The 19,094-nt window shown below is 46.8% G+C and overlaps 1 protein-coding gene across 1 annotated transcript in view; it reads right to left on the bottom strand.

The window, feature by feature from the left end:
• Positions 1 to 19,094, bottom strand: part of Kif26b (kinesin family member 26B) — a 411,439-nt gene that overhangs the window by 256,505 nt on the left and 135,840 nt on the right. The window contains exon 3 of the mRNA XM_052200951.1: positions 2,024 to 2,557. Within this exon, the coding sequence (XP_052056911.1) occupies positions 2,024 to 2,557 (534 nt within the window). The remainder of the gene's footprint in view (positions 1 to 2,023; positions 2,558 to 19,094) is intronic.

The following is a 19,094-nucleotide window of genomic DNA, read 5'->3' as shown; positions in this document are numbered from 1 at the left end:
AGCCCTGCAGGTCAAAGTAAGGATTGTTTTCCTTGCTGCTCTGGGGCTCAAAGGAAGCCATGTATGGGGAAATTGCTGACGGGATCACACAGGGCCAAACTAGGGAGACTGGAAGCAACACGCTTGGGAAACGGGTTGGAGAGGAGGAGAGGAGAAAGCTAGTGTTGGTCTGTCTTCAGCTGTGTAGTCACAGATCGCTCACTTTCTCTGAGCATCATGTTCCTTGATTACAAAAAGAAAATCTAGCCATCTCCTCCTTGCCTTACAGGCCCACTGCATGGTTAAAAAAATTATTTGGGGGAACTATAAGGTATTCACATTTGACCAGACACATTGGGTTCATTTTATACGTCCCTGTATTTTCGTCTAAGGTCACAAAACGGCTCTGTGTAACCTCAATCACTTTGTTTTTCTTCTGGGCACACGGACAGGTTGGATTTCTCCTGCCTGGAAGTGAGACTAGAGCATTGGATTCTTAATGGTAGAGTATGAATGCAAGCACTGTGTACCCAGGCTAGGCCTCAAACCCCTCACGGGAGCCTACACACACACACACACACACACACACACACACACACACACACACACACACACCATTTCTTGGCCGGTTGCAGAAGATCTAGTGGAGGAACTTGAGGCCCCTGAAGGATGGGGACATCATTGATGGAGGAAGCCTGGGTCCCCACAGGGTAAGGGAAGACTTCTCACCTCATGTGGCACCGCACGTGAGAAGTGACCTGAGGTGTTCAGGACTATCTCATATGCCAGTGACACTCCTAACACCCTTGAGTATGGCCACCTCCCCACATCAACAACAGTCAAGACACAGGACAGAGGACACATGTTGACCCTCATCCAATAGAAAGCTCCCTGGGGACATCAGGACTAATAATTTTCATCTTCTGGCTTGGTTGGTTTAGTTTGTGTTTGGGTTTTTTTGCTGTTTTTGAGACAAGGCTTCACTCTCTACCTCAGGCTTTGAACTGTCTCTCTTGTCCAGGCTGGTCTGAAACTCTAGATTCCTCTGCCTTCCTAGTGTTGGGAGTCCAGATATGCACTACCATGTCTAGCTCAGAACTATTGGTTTTCTTCAGACTTGAGACCTGGTGGTATGTGCTCATTTCAGTACCTACAGAGGAGGGTGGGGCAAGAGGAAGGAGAAGGCCAAGTGGGGAAGCCTTTTGGGACCAGTTCCAACATGGTAAAGTTGAAACTCAAGTAGAAAACAGTAAAGGTCCTCCAAGGTACGAGAGGTTCTTCTCCAACCCTTTCCAAAGGTACAGATCATGACAATAGGATGCCAACATAGACCTTCATCTATAAACAATGCAACAAACTCTATCTAAATTATTAGTGATGCCCTGGCTAACTTATCAATTGCTTTTTTTAAAAAAAATTCTAATTTTAGGGAACTACTGCAGTCTTGAGGTCAAAAATGTTCTTACCTATTTGTCTTAATTTCTAAACCTCCTATTATCAGGCACAATACCAGATCATATCCTAGACAATATACTATGTGTCTTATAGACATACTCTTTTTTAACCCTTCTATTATTGTATCAGTTCCAAAGTGAGAGTTTTGAGCCTTAGGTAGCGCAATCCCTTTGTGCAAAGTCATTTTGCTGGCATGTGTACAGGTCAGGGGATCTGCCCAGTTCGAGCGTTTTTAGGTCTTTGCTCTTAATCACCCTACCAAACAGTAAAGCTGGTGGCTAGGAAGCCGTCAGCATTTTCTGAACTAACAAGACCTCTTAGGGAGAAGATATTAGCTAAGCAAGAAGAGGGCAGGATTTGTAGTTGACAGAGAGTCTCTCCAAACAAGCAGGCCTGGCTGGAGCTTCTTGGAGAAAACCCTGCAGGGTTACACAGAAGCCTAAAGCACTGAGCTAGGAGCTTCCAGAAGGAGAAAGAAGAAACAGCGTACCTCTGCCTCGACTCTTACTTAGAGGGAGATTAGGAGTATGTGCTCATTTCAATATTGGGTAGGAAAACTTTGCACTTCCATGTTTATAGGAGTGCTTACCTGGTAGGGATACAGGGTAACCCCATTGGTTCTTGAAAGGGACCAGGTGCCATCCAGATATTGGTGAGCCTGAATGGCCACTGAGTTGAGGATGTTTCCATTACTGGGACTGGTGGCCATCTGGAGGCCGACCTTGGCCTGGTGGGTTGGAGATCCACTCTTCTTTTCTGCTCCGTTGCTGCCCCCAAGGCTGTTGGGTTTGCTGCTGTGTTTGTTGACAAGGCCTGTGTAGGTAGAGGTGGCATAGGGGGTGGGCACAAAGGCCCACTCCCTGGGCTGCTGGACCCCACCCATGTGGCGGGACCCCACCAGTGTGGGAATGCTGGAGATCGGAGGGGGTGAGCCCGGAGAGGCATCATAGTGCTCGCTGCCAGCTGCCTGCTCCAAGGTCAGCACCATTTGGATAGCTTCCTGCTTCAGCTGGTTCAGGTGTGTGGCACAAATGTCACAGCGGTTGTCTCGGTCATTCCACGACTTCCTGATGGTATTAGGGACCTGGAGTTTGTCATGAATCACAGCAGAGAAAGCAGGGTCCTACAGAACACACAAAACAGGAAAGAAAAGAACAATTTGTAACTCGATGCTGGTAAATCCAGTTCAGACAGCTGCCACCCAAGGATTTGACTGATTGACATTATGCAGGAGTTGGGAGCTGAAAACCTTAAAGATACTAAACAGAACACCTCTAGGTGTTCCTTCTGCTCAATCAATGGGGAACATTTTAGACTCTCCTATGTCAACTAAATAATTACAGACAATCTGCCTTCCTCCCTAGTCCAGCAAGGTGGGAGTGAGTTCCTCATTCTCTGCAACAGAGAACCAGCAAGAGACAGAAGTGTCACTTGCAACCAGGAGCAGAGATCCTATTCTGCCAACCTTTGTCCTCAGCAGCATGTGTGCTAAGTCAATACCACAGGAAAGAAAACTAAGTGATAGACTGGATCCAGCCTGCTCCAGCACCCAGTGCACTCTGCCAGCAAGCTCATGCCGGTCACCGTCCCAGTGAGGGCCCATCATCTGGATTGTCATTTCCCCACCAGTCCAAGATGCTTCCCCAACAAGTTTTACCTAAAACTACTACTGAAAAATCATCAGTCAGGTGTAGTGGCTCATACCTGTGACAACTCTAGAGGAGCTGAGGAGGAATGCTGTAAGTTCCAGGCTAGCCTGGGCTATGATGTGAGGCCTCTGTCTTACCCCGACTCCCGTATCTCATGCTCTGAGGTCATATCTGAGAGAGAAGTGGGGGTAATGAGGACTCTGTCTCTCATTCATTTGCATTAACTTCCACAAAACTAGACTACTACATAAAGAGACAGCCCTGGTGATGTGGATGGGTGTGAACATAGTTCCCAGTCCTGTTCCTTGCGACCTTAGGAGTTCTGTGTGCCCTTAGATAATGTGCTCAGCACACTGAGCCTCACCTCGGGTCATGCAGCCTCTGTGCCCTGCCCTTGCTGCAATATCCTTCCAGCCCTAGGACTTCACTTCTAGGGAAAGCGGGATAGGACAACACTGCCCATGCGCGGATGAACAGACCCACCACAGCACGTTTTGGGCCTGGCAGAGTTTGCGAGGTTCAATAATTATTGTGAGCAATGAATGAGGCTCATCTTTAGAGTCATTTTCCTCTAAAATGCCCCCACCCCCAAAAAAGGAAAAGAAATCGCCCTTCAGAAAAGTGGTGTCAGTTTTATGGATCCAAGGCCCATCTGGACGGAGTGGTATGTCTGGACGGTAACACGGGGCAGCCACGGTGGGCAGGAAGACCGGACAGTGGGAGGTTTGTTCCTAATCACAATCTGTCTGTATGATGGGCCCCAGCATTTTGTTTTCCCTGTTTAACTACCCTGAGCAGCTCCTCGGCGTGCACTGATTAATTGATTAATAAATCAAGAGGCCTCTTCACAGTGCAGTGGCAAGGAAGACTCAGGAATCTGAAACTCAACGCAGCCCATCAAGTGGCTGGAGTAATGGAGGTGGGGGGATGAGTGGGTGCCGCCGGGAAAAGCCATGCACACAGACAAGGCTCACTGTGGTGTCCTCCTCAGTGGCAGCTGCCTTGTCCAGACAGTCCTTAATCACAGCTCGAAAGCATGTGGGACCCGAAAGAGGCCCTGAGGGGGTCATTGTAGAGCAGACCACCACAAACGCAGATCCAGAAGGATGCAAACTGTGCTGTGCTCTGGACAGCTTGACCACTTACTTGTCCGTGATCCTTCACTTCAAGAGTCAAAGAACACATCTGTGTGGTTTTTTTCACAGTTTTATAGGAAATGTTCATTTAATTCAAAAGACATTTATATGTCCCCCATATGTACTAAAATAGTTTATTGCTTTCCCACATAACATTACATAAGAAAACTTTCCCATCAATAAATACCACTTGAGAATGTTATTTTAAATGTTCATAGGATATTTTGTCCTTAGGTCATTCCACCATTGTCTTGGTCATTCCCACATTCCACTGCATAATTTAATATAATCTGAGAAAACATATATCTCCGCATGCTCTTGAGAAGGGCAATTTAACAGACTCCACAGCCAACAACATATGCTTTCCAGTCACCAATGGTTTACTAGGCGTCAAGAAACCTCTTGCTTATTTTAATTGCTTGTTTTAAATACTTTTGCTGTGTTGGGACCGTAGTTCAGTTGGTAGGGTGCTTGGCCGGCATGCCCAAAGCCATGGGTTTGACCAGGGCACCATATGAATCTGATATGGTAATGTAAGCCTTCTATTTCAGGACTCAGGAAGTGGAAGTAGAAGGATCAGATGTTCAAGATCATTCTCAGATATAGAGTGAGTTCCAGGCCATGCTGGTTACATAAGACTTGTCTAAAATATTTCCATTATTAACTCAAATCATAAGGAAGAAATATTATAGTAAGACTATGGCTACAAGACAAGCCATGTGCAGACTTCCTGGTATTTTGGATTTGGAGTGCTAGGCTTAGATTCTGAATTTGATTGACACAGAGACACATCTACCCTCAGAGCTCATGAGCAACCCTGGTTCTGAGAACTCCTTTACCCGTGTCTTTGATTTTACTGCCCTCCCCTGAAGTAATCCCTTCTTTACTCGGCCTATTGCTATTCATAACTCAACTTCCAACATTTAATAAATTGACATGTTCTAAATTGATATGCTTCTAAAGTGCCAAACAATACACCACGCTGGGTTGCTATGGACAATTCCTGTCTTACGGGAAGTCACATCCAGTAGTCCATCCTAGCTCCTAGACTAACAAATGCGGCACCCTTCTCCCCTGCCCCTCTAGTCTAATCGAGATGACTCCAGCATCCATCAGCACAGGCGCACTATGGACCTCTGTGGTTCTTTGAGTTACAAGCCATCTTTGAGGGCTCTAGCTCCTTGACACTCTTTTCCACACACACCAACACCAGACCTAAGAGAGCCGGTAAACTCTAATGCCACAGCTGGGCCCACTTCCAATATATTGGCTCAGGCAGCCAAGAAGTTGCCAGGGACCCAGTGCTATTTCTAGAAGAGGAAGGCTATTGAGTCATCAATTGCTGGCTGATAGCCAAGAGATGTGCCTTCACTTAAGCAGCCCTTGATCCTAAAGCCTCACAATAGTTCATACCATCCTTAGGTTTCAACAAGTGAAGAGGCATATTTGGGAACGAACACACCTTTCTAGGGCTTTTCTGCACACTCTAAATATTTTAAATATTATGACTGAAGACTTTGAAGAGGAAGGGTCAATAGATATTGTGCTCACACGCTGAGACAAACAGGAGTCAGTGTCAAGTGAAGGCGGAAGCCAGCGGTGCAGGAAGCATTCCTAGCCGTGGACAGCACACTCCTGCAGGCCTTTCCTCATGTGGACACAGAGAGGGCGGAAGGGCCCAGAAGATGAACTACAAGCATCTGCCTTGCTTATGGGCACTGAGATACTTGTACTGATCAGCCTCAGACCCATCCTGGGACCTCATGACCTAGTCAAATTGGAGCAGCATAAACCACACACAAGCAGAACCTTGATTTTAACATGCCCATTTTTACTTTAGCACATATGAAGACGAGCCACTGGCACCTATGCAGTATTTTAGCCTAAATTTTAAAGCTCAAAGTACTCTCATCTTTCAAAGAAAATATGCAAAAAATTATTTTTGTCTCATCTCTCACATGAAGAGGAATTTGAAAAGATGTTTGAGTACCTGGTGGTGGTCCTCAGAAGGAAGGGGGAGTGAAGTTAACGTTCACACATCTAAACTGTCACAGTAATGACTTTAAAGGAACAAAGAGAACTCCACAGTGTGGCTGCCAGGCGCCATCACTGCTTGGCTGCTTGCTCTAGTGGAATTTCGGGAAAATGTGTCTCCTGCTATAGCCTTCAGGGTGCTCTCTCAATCATATGACTCCCTTGGATCTGGGGGACTTCGTTGCCACAGGTAATGACACCCATGTCCCTGGCCTCAATGCCATCCACATCATTACTATGGTGTCTAGGAATTCTGTTTTTCTGTCCCTGCCTGGTCATTCTCTGCAATCATACCCCTTTAAAACCATCCTTCAAACTGACAATCCACGCTAAGTCCCTTTGTCCCTAAATCTTCCTTCACTCCCATAATCACTAAGCAAATGGCATAATTAGCTACCCTGCTCAGGGTAGAAATCTAGAATTACCTTTGTCTGCTTTTTATTCAAATCCAATCACCGAACTTACTAAATTTCTAGAAAGCCTCCCCTCCCCCTCCCCCTCCCCCTCCCCTCCCCTCCCCTCCCCCTCCCCCTCCCCCTCCCCTCTCCTCCCCTCCCCCTCCCCTCTGTGCTGCTGCCTCCATGCTCAGGGCAGGCTAGCCTTCCTTCTGATGCTCACATCATGTTGATGTGGTTAGCATCTGTAACTTCACGTGGTCACATGGTCTCCTCACACCTAGCCTTGACTTCCCTCTACCCCTATCATGGTTGTTGTAAAATACACATCTGATGGCATCGTCCCTCCTCTTTCAATCTTCAATCCTAAGGCCTAAGGCACTGTCGGTCATGAAATACAGTCATTTCTCCACTGGATTCTCATCTATGTAAGAGAAACTATTCCTTTGACTTTTAAGTCTTTCAATGTTTAGCTTGCTACCTATTATACAAGAATCCACAAGAACTTCTTATGAAATGAATGAATGAGTGACTGGATAAATGAATGAGTGAATGAAGGAATGGATGAATGAATGAAGGAATGAATGAATAATAGGGATGCACTGTAGGCTAAAGCTGTTGAGTAACAAATTCATTCAATGCTCATCACTTATTTGCTTTTTATAAATGAGTCTCTAAAAATATGCATCTCGAATGTTCCCCCCAAAGTCTGAGCTAAGTGTGAGTGTTGCTGTGGCCTTTAAGGGGCGGGACCTGAAGAGAGGGCCTTAGGATATCTGATGAGGCCTTTGAAAGGGACAATGGCCCCTTCCCATGCCTTTCATTTCCTAGTGGGGACGTGATCTGCTTTACTCTGACATGGGTTCCCCACCACAGCTGTCCCAAACCCTCATGGAGAGCTAAAAGCAGTAGCCCACTGACTGTGACGTGTAAGAAGCAGGAGAGCACGATACTTTTTCTAATTTTAACTTGGTCATCTCGGGTGTTTGCTACAGTGACAGCCAGCTGGCTGAAGGGACACTGACTCTCAGGCTTAGCCCTCCTCCCAGTCACAACCATTGTGCCTGACTAAAGGGCCTCATGTGGCCAACCTCCTTTTACTGCTTCTGCCTTGATATCACAATAGATTCTCGGGCCTCAGCTAATCTTTTCGTCTCTTTCCAAAATTTCTAGGAGAGTGGCATTTACACAGAATGGATTTAAACCATTACTCCCCGGTCGTCATCACATGGTATTCCAGTTAGTGGTTTATGGAGGTTGGCCCCCTAGCAAGCAGGTGCTAGCAGATTTTCAGTGGATGAGGAGGGACCTGTAATGAGGGCTGCGGAATCTGCAGGGCTCAAGCAAGGAAAACCTGGCCAGGCAGACAGCTCCTGGCTGCTTTCCGTCCTGTGTGTCAGCCGCCTCCTCGGGATAGGTTGCTTAGCAATAAGTGCTGACGCCACTGTTGAGGGCAGGGTGAGTCCATGCATTGTTTTAGCCAAGAGTGCTTTGCCTGTGTTCCTCTGAAGCCTCTGGGTCTGTGATGAAGGCAACAGCTGGAGTTGGTATCCAGCATGTGTTGTACAAATTCCTGGTGATGTTCGCTCCTGGTTTCTTACTCCAGAGGCCTCTAGCGACAGGCTGCACAGGCTTTAAGCTGTTCTTCAAAGGCAGTTTCTTGCCACTTTGTTCCTGAAGTCTCTCTTTCTCCATAAACAACTGTCCCTTGAGGCTTGGAAAGGAAGATAGGGCCCTGAGAATAAAATGTTTTATTTTGCACAGCAGGCAGCTTCTCAGATCAAGGGGATTTGTCTTCACACTCTGGAGAACTGACCCCAGCCTACCCCATCTCGCCCCTCCCCCACCCCTCCCCTGGCCTAGGGTTCGCATTCCCACCCTGTCACCTTTCCTGCTGAGTGTCCTTTCTCCCCAGGTGCTTTTTATGACTGCTCTGTCTTGACAAAGGCAGATGTCCTTATTGATGAGCCTACTGAGGGCAAATTGCAAAATTGAAAGTTTGTGAATCAATAGCCAACTTTAGGTCAAGTGGACCCAGGGTTAACAGCCCATTCCCATTTGAGTCCAAATATTTGGACACAGCGTCTCTTGAAGAAGCGAGGTTTCTACTTCAAGAGTGGCCATAGCGTGCTCAGCCTTGTGGGCAAGGGCACTTTAAACACTGGAAATCAGAGTGTTTAAACACATATTCCCCCAAGAAGATTCTGCCTTTTAGGGCCTTTGAGCTTCCCTGAGTTTCCATGTCATTTCTCACAGGGGTTTGATGGTGGAGATTTTTAAAGCGGAGGCTCGGGTGGAGGTGAGAAGCAGAGTCTAAGGAGGACACTGGCCAGAGTCTCCTTCACGCTCTTTGTGTTGTTGGTTCTACTCAGCAAGAACTAACAGAGAAGTCAAGTCTGTATCTTTGTTCCTGGTTCCTGGAATTCCCAGACCACAGAGGGTGGCTGTGCCTACCTCTGGAGCTGAGCCAGGGAATGAATTAGTGTGTTAGACAAAGCCATGATGTGCTGCCGCTGCGCTCCTAGCAGTAAGGGTACCCAGCCTCTAGAGCTCTGTCATTCTTTCTGATGCAATGTGCGAACTGAAGGAAGTCCCTGAACGTCAGGGCCCTCTCATTGGCAGGGGACACATCCTCCACAGCAAAATGCCCGCTTGAGAGAGGCTGCTCACAGTTCTACTTCATTAATGTACGACTTCAATAGAAACTTCTGGCTGCCTTTCCTGGGCCCAGGATTTGCCACCATTGTTAGTGTGTTCTCTGCACCAGTGGCACTTCCCCAGTAATGAAGATCACACATCGCTGTGCACACGGATGTGGATCCTGGCGTGTGTGAGAGACAGGCAGGGGGGAAAGAATGTAAAGGTATAAAGGCATGCTGGGTAATGAGCTCAAGAGAGACGAAAGGGAAAAAAAAAAAACACCAAAGGAAGAAATGTTAAATGTCAGACCAAAGTTGTTTTACATAAGAAACTAAATTAGGCTGAGATGTCATGATTGTGCCATCCTGCTCTGGACCACTGCGGAGATGTGAGCCTCACAAGCATGACTGTATGGCTTCAGCGGCAAAGACGGAACCACATGCGTGGGGTTCAGCAGCACCAAGGGCAGGTAGTAAGCAATTAACAGGACAATCTAACAAGAGCTCTCTGCTCAGACAGACAGACAGACAGACATGCATGCATGCATGCATGCATGTGCTGGGTCTTTCACCATAGGACATCACATGTCTCTCTTGTCACTAGAATTGAGCCTATGCCACCACCATGCTCTTGAATGTCCCAAAGTACACCCAGAGACAGAGGTGAGAGACATGCATTAAGAAAGTCAAGTAAACAAACGGAGCCATTCTGTCAAAAATATGGAGTGACCACCAGAGTGCAAACGAAGAAAGGCACAAGTATCAAAGATGCTCTGTCCTGGCTCCTAGGAGTCAGGTGACATTGGTCATCTTCCTGGATCACCCAGCACATATATCGAGACCCGCCTGAACTGAAACTCCCCAATTGGTGGTCACGTGGTCACACGTGCATAGGCATAGGTGAATAGTAGCGATCACACACGTGTGCATGTAGGTGGAGGCTGATATGGTCATCTTCTTTGATCACCCGCCACATCACGCACTGAAGCTGCCTGAATCTGGAACCGCCCAACTCCTCTGCCTCGTTGGCCAGCTTGCTCTACTGATCTCCATCTCCCAAGCTCTGGGCTACATCATTCATGTCGACGCTGTGAATCCAAACTCCAGTCTTCACACTTGTTTGGCAAGTCACTGAGCCACATCCCGCACTCTCAAAGTGGCAGTGGTGGTGATCATGGTGGCAACCACCTTACATCTTGCTTTATCCAGAAGAAATGGGCACTGGTTTTATAACTACATAGAGGGAAAATTATACATATATATATATATGTACACACATATATGTACATATGTACATACATACACGCATATATGAAACCTCAGGTACCGTCTCTATAGTTGGAGAAGTTGAAGAATTAACTAGACAGAATTCCTTGGGCTGCTCCCTGAATGGCTCCTGGTTTCTTCCCTATTTTAAAGGTTCAACTAGTCTAAGAGGTGCTCGTTTCCATGGCAGCTGAGCCTACAATTTTCACTGGAATTGGTCAACTGAGACGTGGTTCCTATTCCTCTCTTTAAAAGATGGGATGAGGAGATGGGTCAGAAGTAAAGTGCTTCCTTGTACCAGAATGAGGACCCAAGTTCAGATCCCAGCACTGGTCTAAGAGCCAGGAGCAGCAGCTCACATCTGTAACTCTGGTTCTTCAGGCTTCTAGATGTGTGGATTCCAGGGGACTCTCTGGATGGCCAGGCTAGCCCAAGTGACAAACTCCTCATAAAGTAAAGACACTGTCTCAAAAAATGAGGCAGAGAGTGACAGAGGATACTCATCATTGATTGACCTCTGGTCTTATATACACATGTAGAGCCAGTTTCATGAGTGTGTGTGTGTGTGTGTGTGTGTGTATGTGCGTGCATGCTCACACATGTGTACACACACACACACACACACACAACACTGAAAAAGCACCTGAATGCTGAACTTCACTTAGATTTTGATTTCCAGTCACAGAAATCCATGGACACCACATCATGCTCCTGTGCAGGCTGCGGGGCACCACTGCCCGGTGCAACGGAAGTACGCCCACTCTGTGAGGCATTTGAGCTGCACGGGGCTGTTTAAAATCTGTTACCCATCTAGGAAACTCCCTTTCGCTGATTTTGTATGAAACACTGAGCCACCATACTCAGCTACCTTCCCTGGATTTACTGCAGAAATATAAAATTCCTAAAAGGTAGTTATGGGGGTTTAAAGAATAAAACGCTGAAAAGTTCTGCTGTGATCATATCCCAGAGCAGATCTGACTGTTTTAACAGTTCCCCCAGAGCTGGTGCTCATAGCCAGGCACTCCAGGACTCACCCACCTGCTCAAGCTGACTGTCAGAACCTGACCTGGCAGCTCAGCGGATCTCCCTACAGGGTCAGCATGGCTCACCTGTAACCCACAGAAGTCCTTGTATCCCTCTGCACCGACACACCATCTCTACGACTCTACTGAGGTCCCCGCCCTGGTAACATTTCTTCCCTCCACTTGAAAGCATAGTATACTTTTGGAGGTTATAGGGTTTGCTCATTATTGTCACTGGAGATGCCTTTGTGGGTGTGTGCACTTGTGTTCAAATGTGCCGAAGTATACATTTTAATGGACACACACACACACACTCATTTGTGCTAGGCCACAGCGTCAGTCTGTTCTGAGTCATGGGACTCAGCAAATACTTCCTTATGCGAGAGGTGCGTGTTCTATCTCCACAATCACAGCCAATTCCCAGGAGGCAGAAAGCATGCCACGCTGTTTCATCTCAGTGGTAACCTTATTCTTGCCCCCTGGAGTCTGTTCTCCAAATGGTGACCAGGCTGAGACATTTCAGTGTCCTGACAGCACAGGACAGGTTTAGTCTCCTTGGTCAAGATGCTGCTTCACCCCAGCCCCCTGTCTGAGTGACCTCTCAGCAGGCAGGCCCTGTCCTCCCTTAGATGCGCATGGGGGGCACATGGTGGAATCTTGGGAGAAGGGCTTTGGAACCCAAGAGCTAATGAGCCCTCCAGGAGGTCACAGAAGAAGGAAAGGGAGGCAGACATAAGGAGGGGAGAAAGGACGGGTGCCTCATGGTTCATGTGTGATCTTAGCTAAGGCCTAACAGAAGTCGATGAGAAACCCCTTTCCTATTCTCTGACTCTGTCTCCTGTGAGAAACTTAGTGCTAGGTGACCGCTCTTTACAAAGAATATTCCAGGTATGACAAGGGGTTCTTGAAGCACAGTACGAAGGCTAAGGATAGAACAGCATCGCAAGGCTTCCTCATGAAGTTCCCTCTAGCTACCAATGGCGGCAGACACTGCCGTTCGGACCACAGGACATTTAAAAACTATTCAGTTGCTTTGTTTTGTTTTCTGTTATAACTGGGACCGGGTAGTGACATCTAGCGGGTAGAGGCAAGCCTGTTGTTAAGTATCTTACAGAGCACAGAATGCACCCCTCTCTGACCTCAGTACATAATTACCTTTCCCCAGACAACTTTATGTCATGGCAGAAACTCTAACCTTTGACCTTCACAGGATCCCTCCTCATGACTCTCAGTGGAGCAATGTCTCTTGCAAGATTAAGGAGGCCCAGTATTTTATACCTAGACATACAGCCTGGCTTTTCTGTCCTTGATTTCCCTTGGACATAAAACATTAAACTCTAACTGGCTCATTCCTTGATGCTCTGAGGGTCCAGCTGCAGCTGACGGCGGAGCTGGGTTTGGAGAGTATATGACCCTCAGACTACCTGAAACCCCACCCACTGGTGGACGTCACATCCTGGACCACTCCTCACAGCCCTATCCTTCCCTCTCACAGGCATTATAGACAATTCCCTTCTTGATGACAGAGTCATGGCTCTGAGAGCCACCAGCTGCTTCTAGGCAAGCGTGCAGTGGAAAGGACTTGTAGTCCCAGTTCTTGGTCGCTTAAAAATGTGGATTTGGTCCACAGCGTCGACGACTGCTTCTGGGGCTGTTATTTACTTATGTCTCTTGGCCAGGGTAACAATGGGGACAACTGAGGTGGCTTTGTCTATAAAATAATTTCAAATTTCTGGTCAGAACTTCACATGATGGTAACTGTGCAGTTTCCCTTCTGGAGAAAGAAAGCCAGTGCCACAAGAAGACAAAGTCATCTGAAGATGTAATTTGGTGCAATTACGGAAGAGACCAAGAATTCCTTTGTTCTTTCAAAAAAAAAAAAAAAAAACCCACATTTACGTAGCTCAGACCATTTACCAGGCCTGTGCTGGCTTTGGTTTGTTTGAGGGAACTCACAAAGACTCTGACCTAATTGCTCAAGGCTAGAGGAGACCCTTAGAGATCCTTAGAGGTCAGGGCTGAGCAATGTGTGTGTGTGTGTGTGTGTGTGTGTGTGTGTGTGTGTGTGTGTGTGTGTTGCATATATGTAGGGAGCAGTGGTACCCTTTTCAACATCTTTCTGCTTTGTGTTTTGAGAGAGGGTCTCACTAAACCTAAAGCCTATTTGGCTAGACTGACTGGCCAATGAGCTCCAGAGATCTATGTGTGTGTGTGTGTGTTGTGACATGTGTGTGGGCATATATGTGTACATGTGTGAGCACACATGTGGAAGCCTGAGGTTGCTGTCAGGAATCATGCTCAATTGCTCTTAATATCTATTCATTGAGGTGATCTCTCACTCAAATCTAGAGCTCAACGACATGACCATTCTCACTGGCTAGTTTGTCCAGGGTACAAGTAGGCCAGGCCTACCTGACTGTTGCCAGGTAACTATGGGGAGGAGCATACCTGGCTGTTGCCAGGTAACTGTGGGGAGGAGCATACCTGGCTGTTGCCAGGTAACTGTGGGGGTGGAGTCCAGACAGAGTACCAATACAGGGAATCCTCTCTTTGTCTTTCGAGGCTGGAATCCCATGTAGGCCACCATACCCCGCCCCCCCCCAGCATTTACACGGGACTCTAAGGACCTGAAGCCTAGCTTTCGACTCCTTCAGCAAGCACTCTACTGAACTACCTCCCTGGCATCGACCACACTCAGTTTTTTAATGTCTGAATCTCCATATCAAACAGGCAAGTAGACTTCTCCTCCCTGGGTATTTACAATGAAGACGTAGTAGAATCACAGACACAAAGGCTCTGTATGATAAACCCTGCGAACACAGCATGGCATTCTAACAGATGCCAAGATTTCCTGTGCTTAATATGCGGGAAAGCATAGCTGGGACACGAGCCAGGCCCTGTCGGTACATGACTCAGCTTGTAGCTAATGGTTCAAGGCCTAAGTGTCAGGAGAGGTGACACAACGGCAAAAAGGACCACACAAGTAAGCATTCAAGTTTGAAGGGCCAAGGTGGACGTGCCAAGCCTGGTACAAGGTCCCTCTCCATTCGCTGACCCCCTCCCTGTCTGGCCAGAGGCATGCTTTCAGCAAAGTATCACACAGACGGATCAAACCAGACAAAGACCACCACGGCTCATGCTCTGCCTGTTCTTTATTAATCCCTGCAAGTCACTTCCTTGCTGCTTTCTCTTACTGCTGAGGTGGCCAGGCAGATGAATGGAACTTTCCAGAAAAACAAACCAACAGCCTCCTGCCATCCAAGCATCTGCTAGAAGCCCGCTTAAGAGGCAAGCCAAGAGAATAGATGGCTTAGAGATAGTTGCCCTGAGTATTTGCATCTAGGAAGAACTGAACCCATGCCTGCTCTGGAATCTTGGGCTAGCCCAAAGCTGCAGACTAGAAGAGATGTTCCCATTAAACGGAGGCCTGCCTAGCCAGAAGTTTTCCCCAGAGCCCATGCCTGAGTGGCCCGTGGCAGGCAGAGCAATTGAACATCCACAGAGCACCAGGACTTTTACTTCTGGGAGAAAGCTCAGAGAAACCTTGTTTGGGCTTTGATGGTTTGGGGAAGTGCACATTGGACTAACCATGGACAGGAACATGGTCAGTCAGAGAGAGTAAGCACCACATTCTTATAGACTACCGGCCATTTCTATGGTCTGAGACAAGGTATGCGTCAGAGTGGGCTAAAGTATGTCCGGATAGCTGTGCAGCCACACATGGACCCTCTTCTCGGTGTCCCTGGCCTTGGGTATCCAGAGATGGTTGGCACTCTCCAGGAATCTCCTCCACATTGAAAAGCCTCAACTTGGCAAGATCTTACATTCAATGACCCTGCAGTCCTGGGAAGGTTTCAGGCAGACAATTCACACCTCTGGACCTGCTGAGCATCACTTGACCTGAACTTAGTGTGCTCACTGACCCGCTGACTTCACAAGCACTGCCTGAATCCCCTATCTTTAGGGAAAGGATTGTGGCAACTATATACAAACTGTACTCAGGACTGTGTACCCACAATGCCTGGGCCAAGAGGTGGCCCACACGGCTTTAAAACTGTTCCTAGATAAAGCCTTTGGGACTCTGCCTCTGAAAGTGCTTTCTCATGTGGTTCCCTGCTGAATTTCCCCAATAGCTTATTCTCAAAGGACTTAATTTTTTGTGTTCTTTGAGCTTCAAATACAGTTATATTTAATATTAATTCTCCTGTGTTTGAGAGTTGAAAACACAGCCCAGCTGTGACAGTGACTTGATTCATTCCAGATCTTTCCCTGGTATTATTTACAAGTGGAGTTTTAGTTGCTGCTTCTTCTGCAAATAGTAGAACCCAATTTATTGTTAACTGAGTCCAGACATTTCTCTTAGAAGCTAATTCATTAATCCAATATTATTGAGGCATTATTTTAAAAAACCTTTAAATTCTCGGCAGTTACTATCACAGTGAATTTTTGTTATTTTCTTTTATTTCTATTAAATGCTTCAACATTAATGAGTTCTGTGTATTTCAAAGGTTGGGGAAGTAGTAAAATAAGATTATTGATGTTTTCCTCTTCAAAATACGATGGCCCTTTAGCCAGTCCATAATTTGTTAATGTTATTTAAACCATTACTATTTATAACCACCATCAACTAAAAAAACATGTTATAAAATCTTCTGGAATCTTTTATAACAGGTTTAGGTGCATTTATATGTGTCTGAAAACTTAATAAGGGAGGAAATATGATTTGCTTACATATTCATTATTTTATACAGTCTCTAAATGGGAATAAATTTACAATCAAAGAAAAAAAACATTTAAGCCTAACTCTGCTCATGGAGTTTTGGAAGCGCACGGCTGTGCATTCCTGTGGTGATAAAAGCATAGGACACTATGGAAATTAATATATTGAGCCCCTAGAAATGGTATTGGGTCAATAAACAACACCAAGCCAGGCTACCTTGGAGTAAATGAGCAGAGGTGGCCCGGCCCACGACTCATGGGAAAGAATAGGGCAGTGCAGAGGAAAGGGGGCTTTTGGAATCAGAGTGAGGGGCTGTCTCACAAGAGGGCCTCTCTGCAAAAGGAGACTGAAAGGAGTCGCTGTAGTACAATCAGCACGCTGAAGAAGCACACCAGGCAGAGCGGTGAGCACACTCTAAGGCCCTAGCCTGAGACAGTCTTTGTGATTAGGAACAGCAAGAAGCCAGCTTGGCTACAGTGGAGCAAATAAAGAGGAAAATGGTGGAAAGGAGCTCAGTGGGGCTCCTGCAGTCCCACGAGTGTCCCCCGGATCCGTTCAGTTGACATTCGGATGATCACTATGAACCTTTGTGAAGTGACCGGGACCCACGGGCACTAGGACAACTAACCTTTCTAACAGAGGCCCCAGAGAGCCCGGGAGAGCACAGGAAGGAGATGCCATACGAGCACAGGATAAAATCTGCCTCGATCTTCAACTTCCCAGGCCTCACACCTCTGAAAACATGACCTTGTTGTTTATACGGCAGCAGGATTGTGATGCTACAGCACAGCAGCACAAATGGACCAATAAGCTATTGCGTCAAATTCAGGGATGAAATCTGGAATGGAGGCATAATTGAGGAAGTCAATAATAAAAGTAATAAAATTATGAAATGGGGTTGGGTCACATGGAGTAAGGGTAGGGAAAAAGGCTAAAAATCAAGACCTCTTCAATTGGCTTAGAATACACACACACACACACACACACACACACGGACGTCGACGACGACGATGATGATGCTACGTACACTTTTTAAAAGAGTGCTTCTATTAATTTTCTTTAACTCGAAAGTTAATTTAACATCATTTTTATATTCCAATAGAAAGATGGGTGCTGATCTGCTTGCTTCCAAATAAATCTAGTTCTTATCAAGAGCCATTCTCTCTGTTCCTTTCAGCTGGGGGAAAAACAGTGGGAAATAGTAAGGAAAAAGCAGACACTAAACTCAGTGGTCAGGGGCACGGTGGAAAACAGATGTGATCTGAAAAGTTACAAAGTGAAGATGAAAGGCTGTCGCAGAAGGAAGGTCAAAGGCACCGAGGCTTTCTCTGATAATGGAATGTGCATTCCGTGCTGTCACAGTGAGCAGTTGGGATGTAGGGAGCAGATGACAACTGACCCAACCTCCAGCTTTCTGTGACAAGAGACACAGGCAGGGATGAAAGGCTTGCAGTGCCGAGTCCTGACATTCCCCAGACAACTGTCAGTGGACGCTAAGAGATGGTAGGAGGGAGGAGAGGGGTCCCCAGCAGGAAGGGACTCTGGGGTCCATCTCCACACAAGCTGAAAGCAGGGTGCAGACAGAGTGAGGGCCATGGACTCCTCGCCCCATCTTTAATGTAAAAGGAAAGCTAAGGTAATTGCTTTGAGCCTCCTTTCCCTCCAGCCAACAGCCAACGCATGACATTCAGATATACGTCCATGGTCAAAGGCTGAGTAGTCCAGTTTACATTTCTTCTTCCTGTGATAAAACATGTCGACCAAGAACACCTTAGAGGGGGGAAGCGTTTGTTTGACTTACACTTCCAGGTCACACAATCCATCACTGGGGGCAGAAAGGGCAAGAACTCAAACAGAAGCCACGGAGGAATACTGATTACTGGCTCACTCTGACTAGCTCAGTTAGTTTTCTTATGCAGTCCAGGACCATCTGCATAGGAACAGGACTGCCCATGGTGGGTGGGGTCCTCCTCCATCAATTAACAATCAAAACAATGCCCCCATAGAAGTGCCCAGAGATCAACCTGATCTAGGGAATTCCTCAGTTGAGGTTCCCCCTTCCCAGATGACTTTAGGTCCTGTCAGGTTAACAATAAAAACTAACCAGCACACAGCACTAAAAAGTCCAAGAGAGCACAAAACTTACTGTAACTATTAGTTAGATAAATACATGCGCGCGCGCACACACACATGCACACACACACTCGCGCACACACACACACATGACCATCTCCATGTTTTAAGACACATATGATGAAGCATCTTTTCTAGTCAACAATGCTTTAGATGGAATTGGGAATGTATATGGAAGAGGCAGAATCCCCTGTTATTCTTATGTGGAATGACACAGACAGGCCTGAAGTTTATAAAAAGTTATGTCCAGGACATTGCCTCCTCAACAAACCTCAAGGCTGTCTGGATCTCGCTTGATACTTAATGGAGTGATTTTAAAGGGGGATGGGGCTGCTTGTTTTCAAATAAATTCTACACAGAAATGCAGGGGAAGCAAATGGAGATGGAAGGGAAGGAAAGGTGGGAAGGGGATCCAACCTGAGCAGGTCAGAACCATGGTGGCCTGGCTGGGTTTGTGTGTGCACTTGACACAGGCTCGAGTTATCACAGAGAAACGAGCTTCCAGCTGTAAGGCATTTTCTCAATCAGTGATCAAGGGTGGGAGGACCCATTGTGGGTGGTGCCATCCCTTGGGTTCTACAAGAAGCAAGCTGAGCAAGCCAGGCAAAGCAAGCCAGTAAGGAACATCCCTCCATGGCCTCTGCATCATCTCCTGCTTCCTGACCT

This window comes from Apodemus sylvaticus, chromosome 12, assembly GCF_947179515.1.
Source record: "Apodemus sylvaticus chromosome 12, mApoSyl1.1, whole genome shotgun sequence".
NCBI lineage: Eukaryota > Metazoa > Chordata > Mammalia > Rodentia > Muridae > Apodemus > Apodemus sylvaticus.
This window is presented reverse-complemented; position numbering and strand designations above follow the sequence as displayed.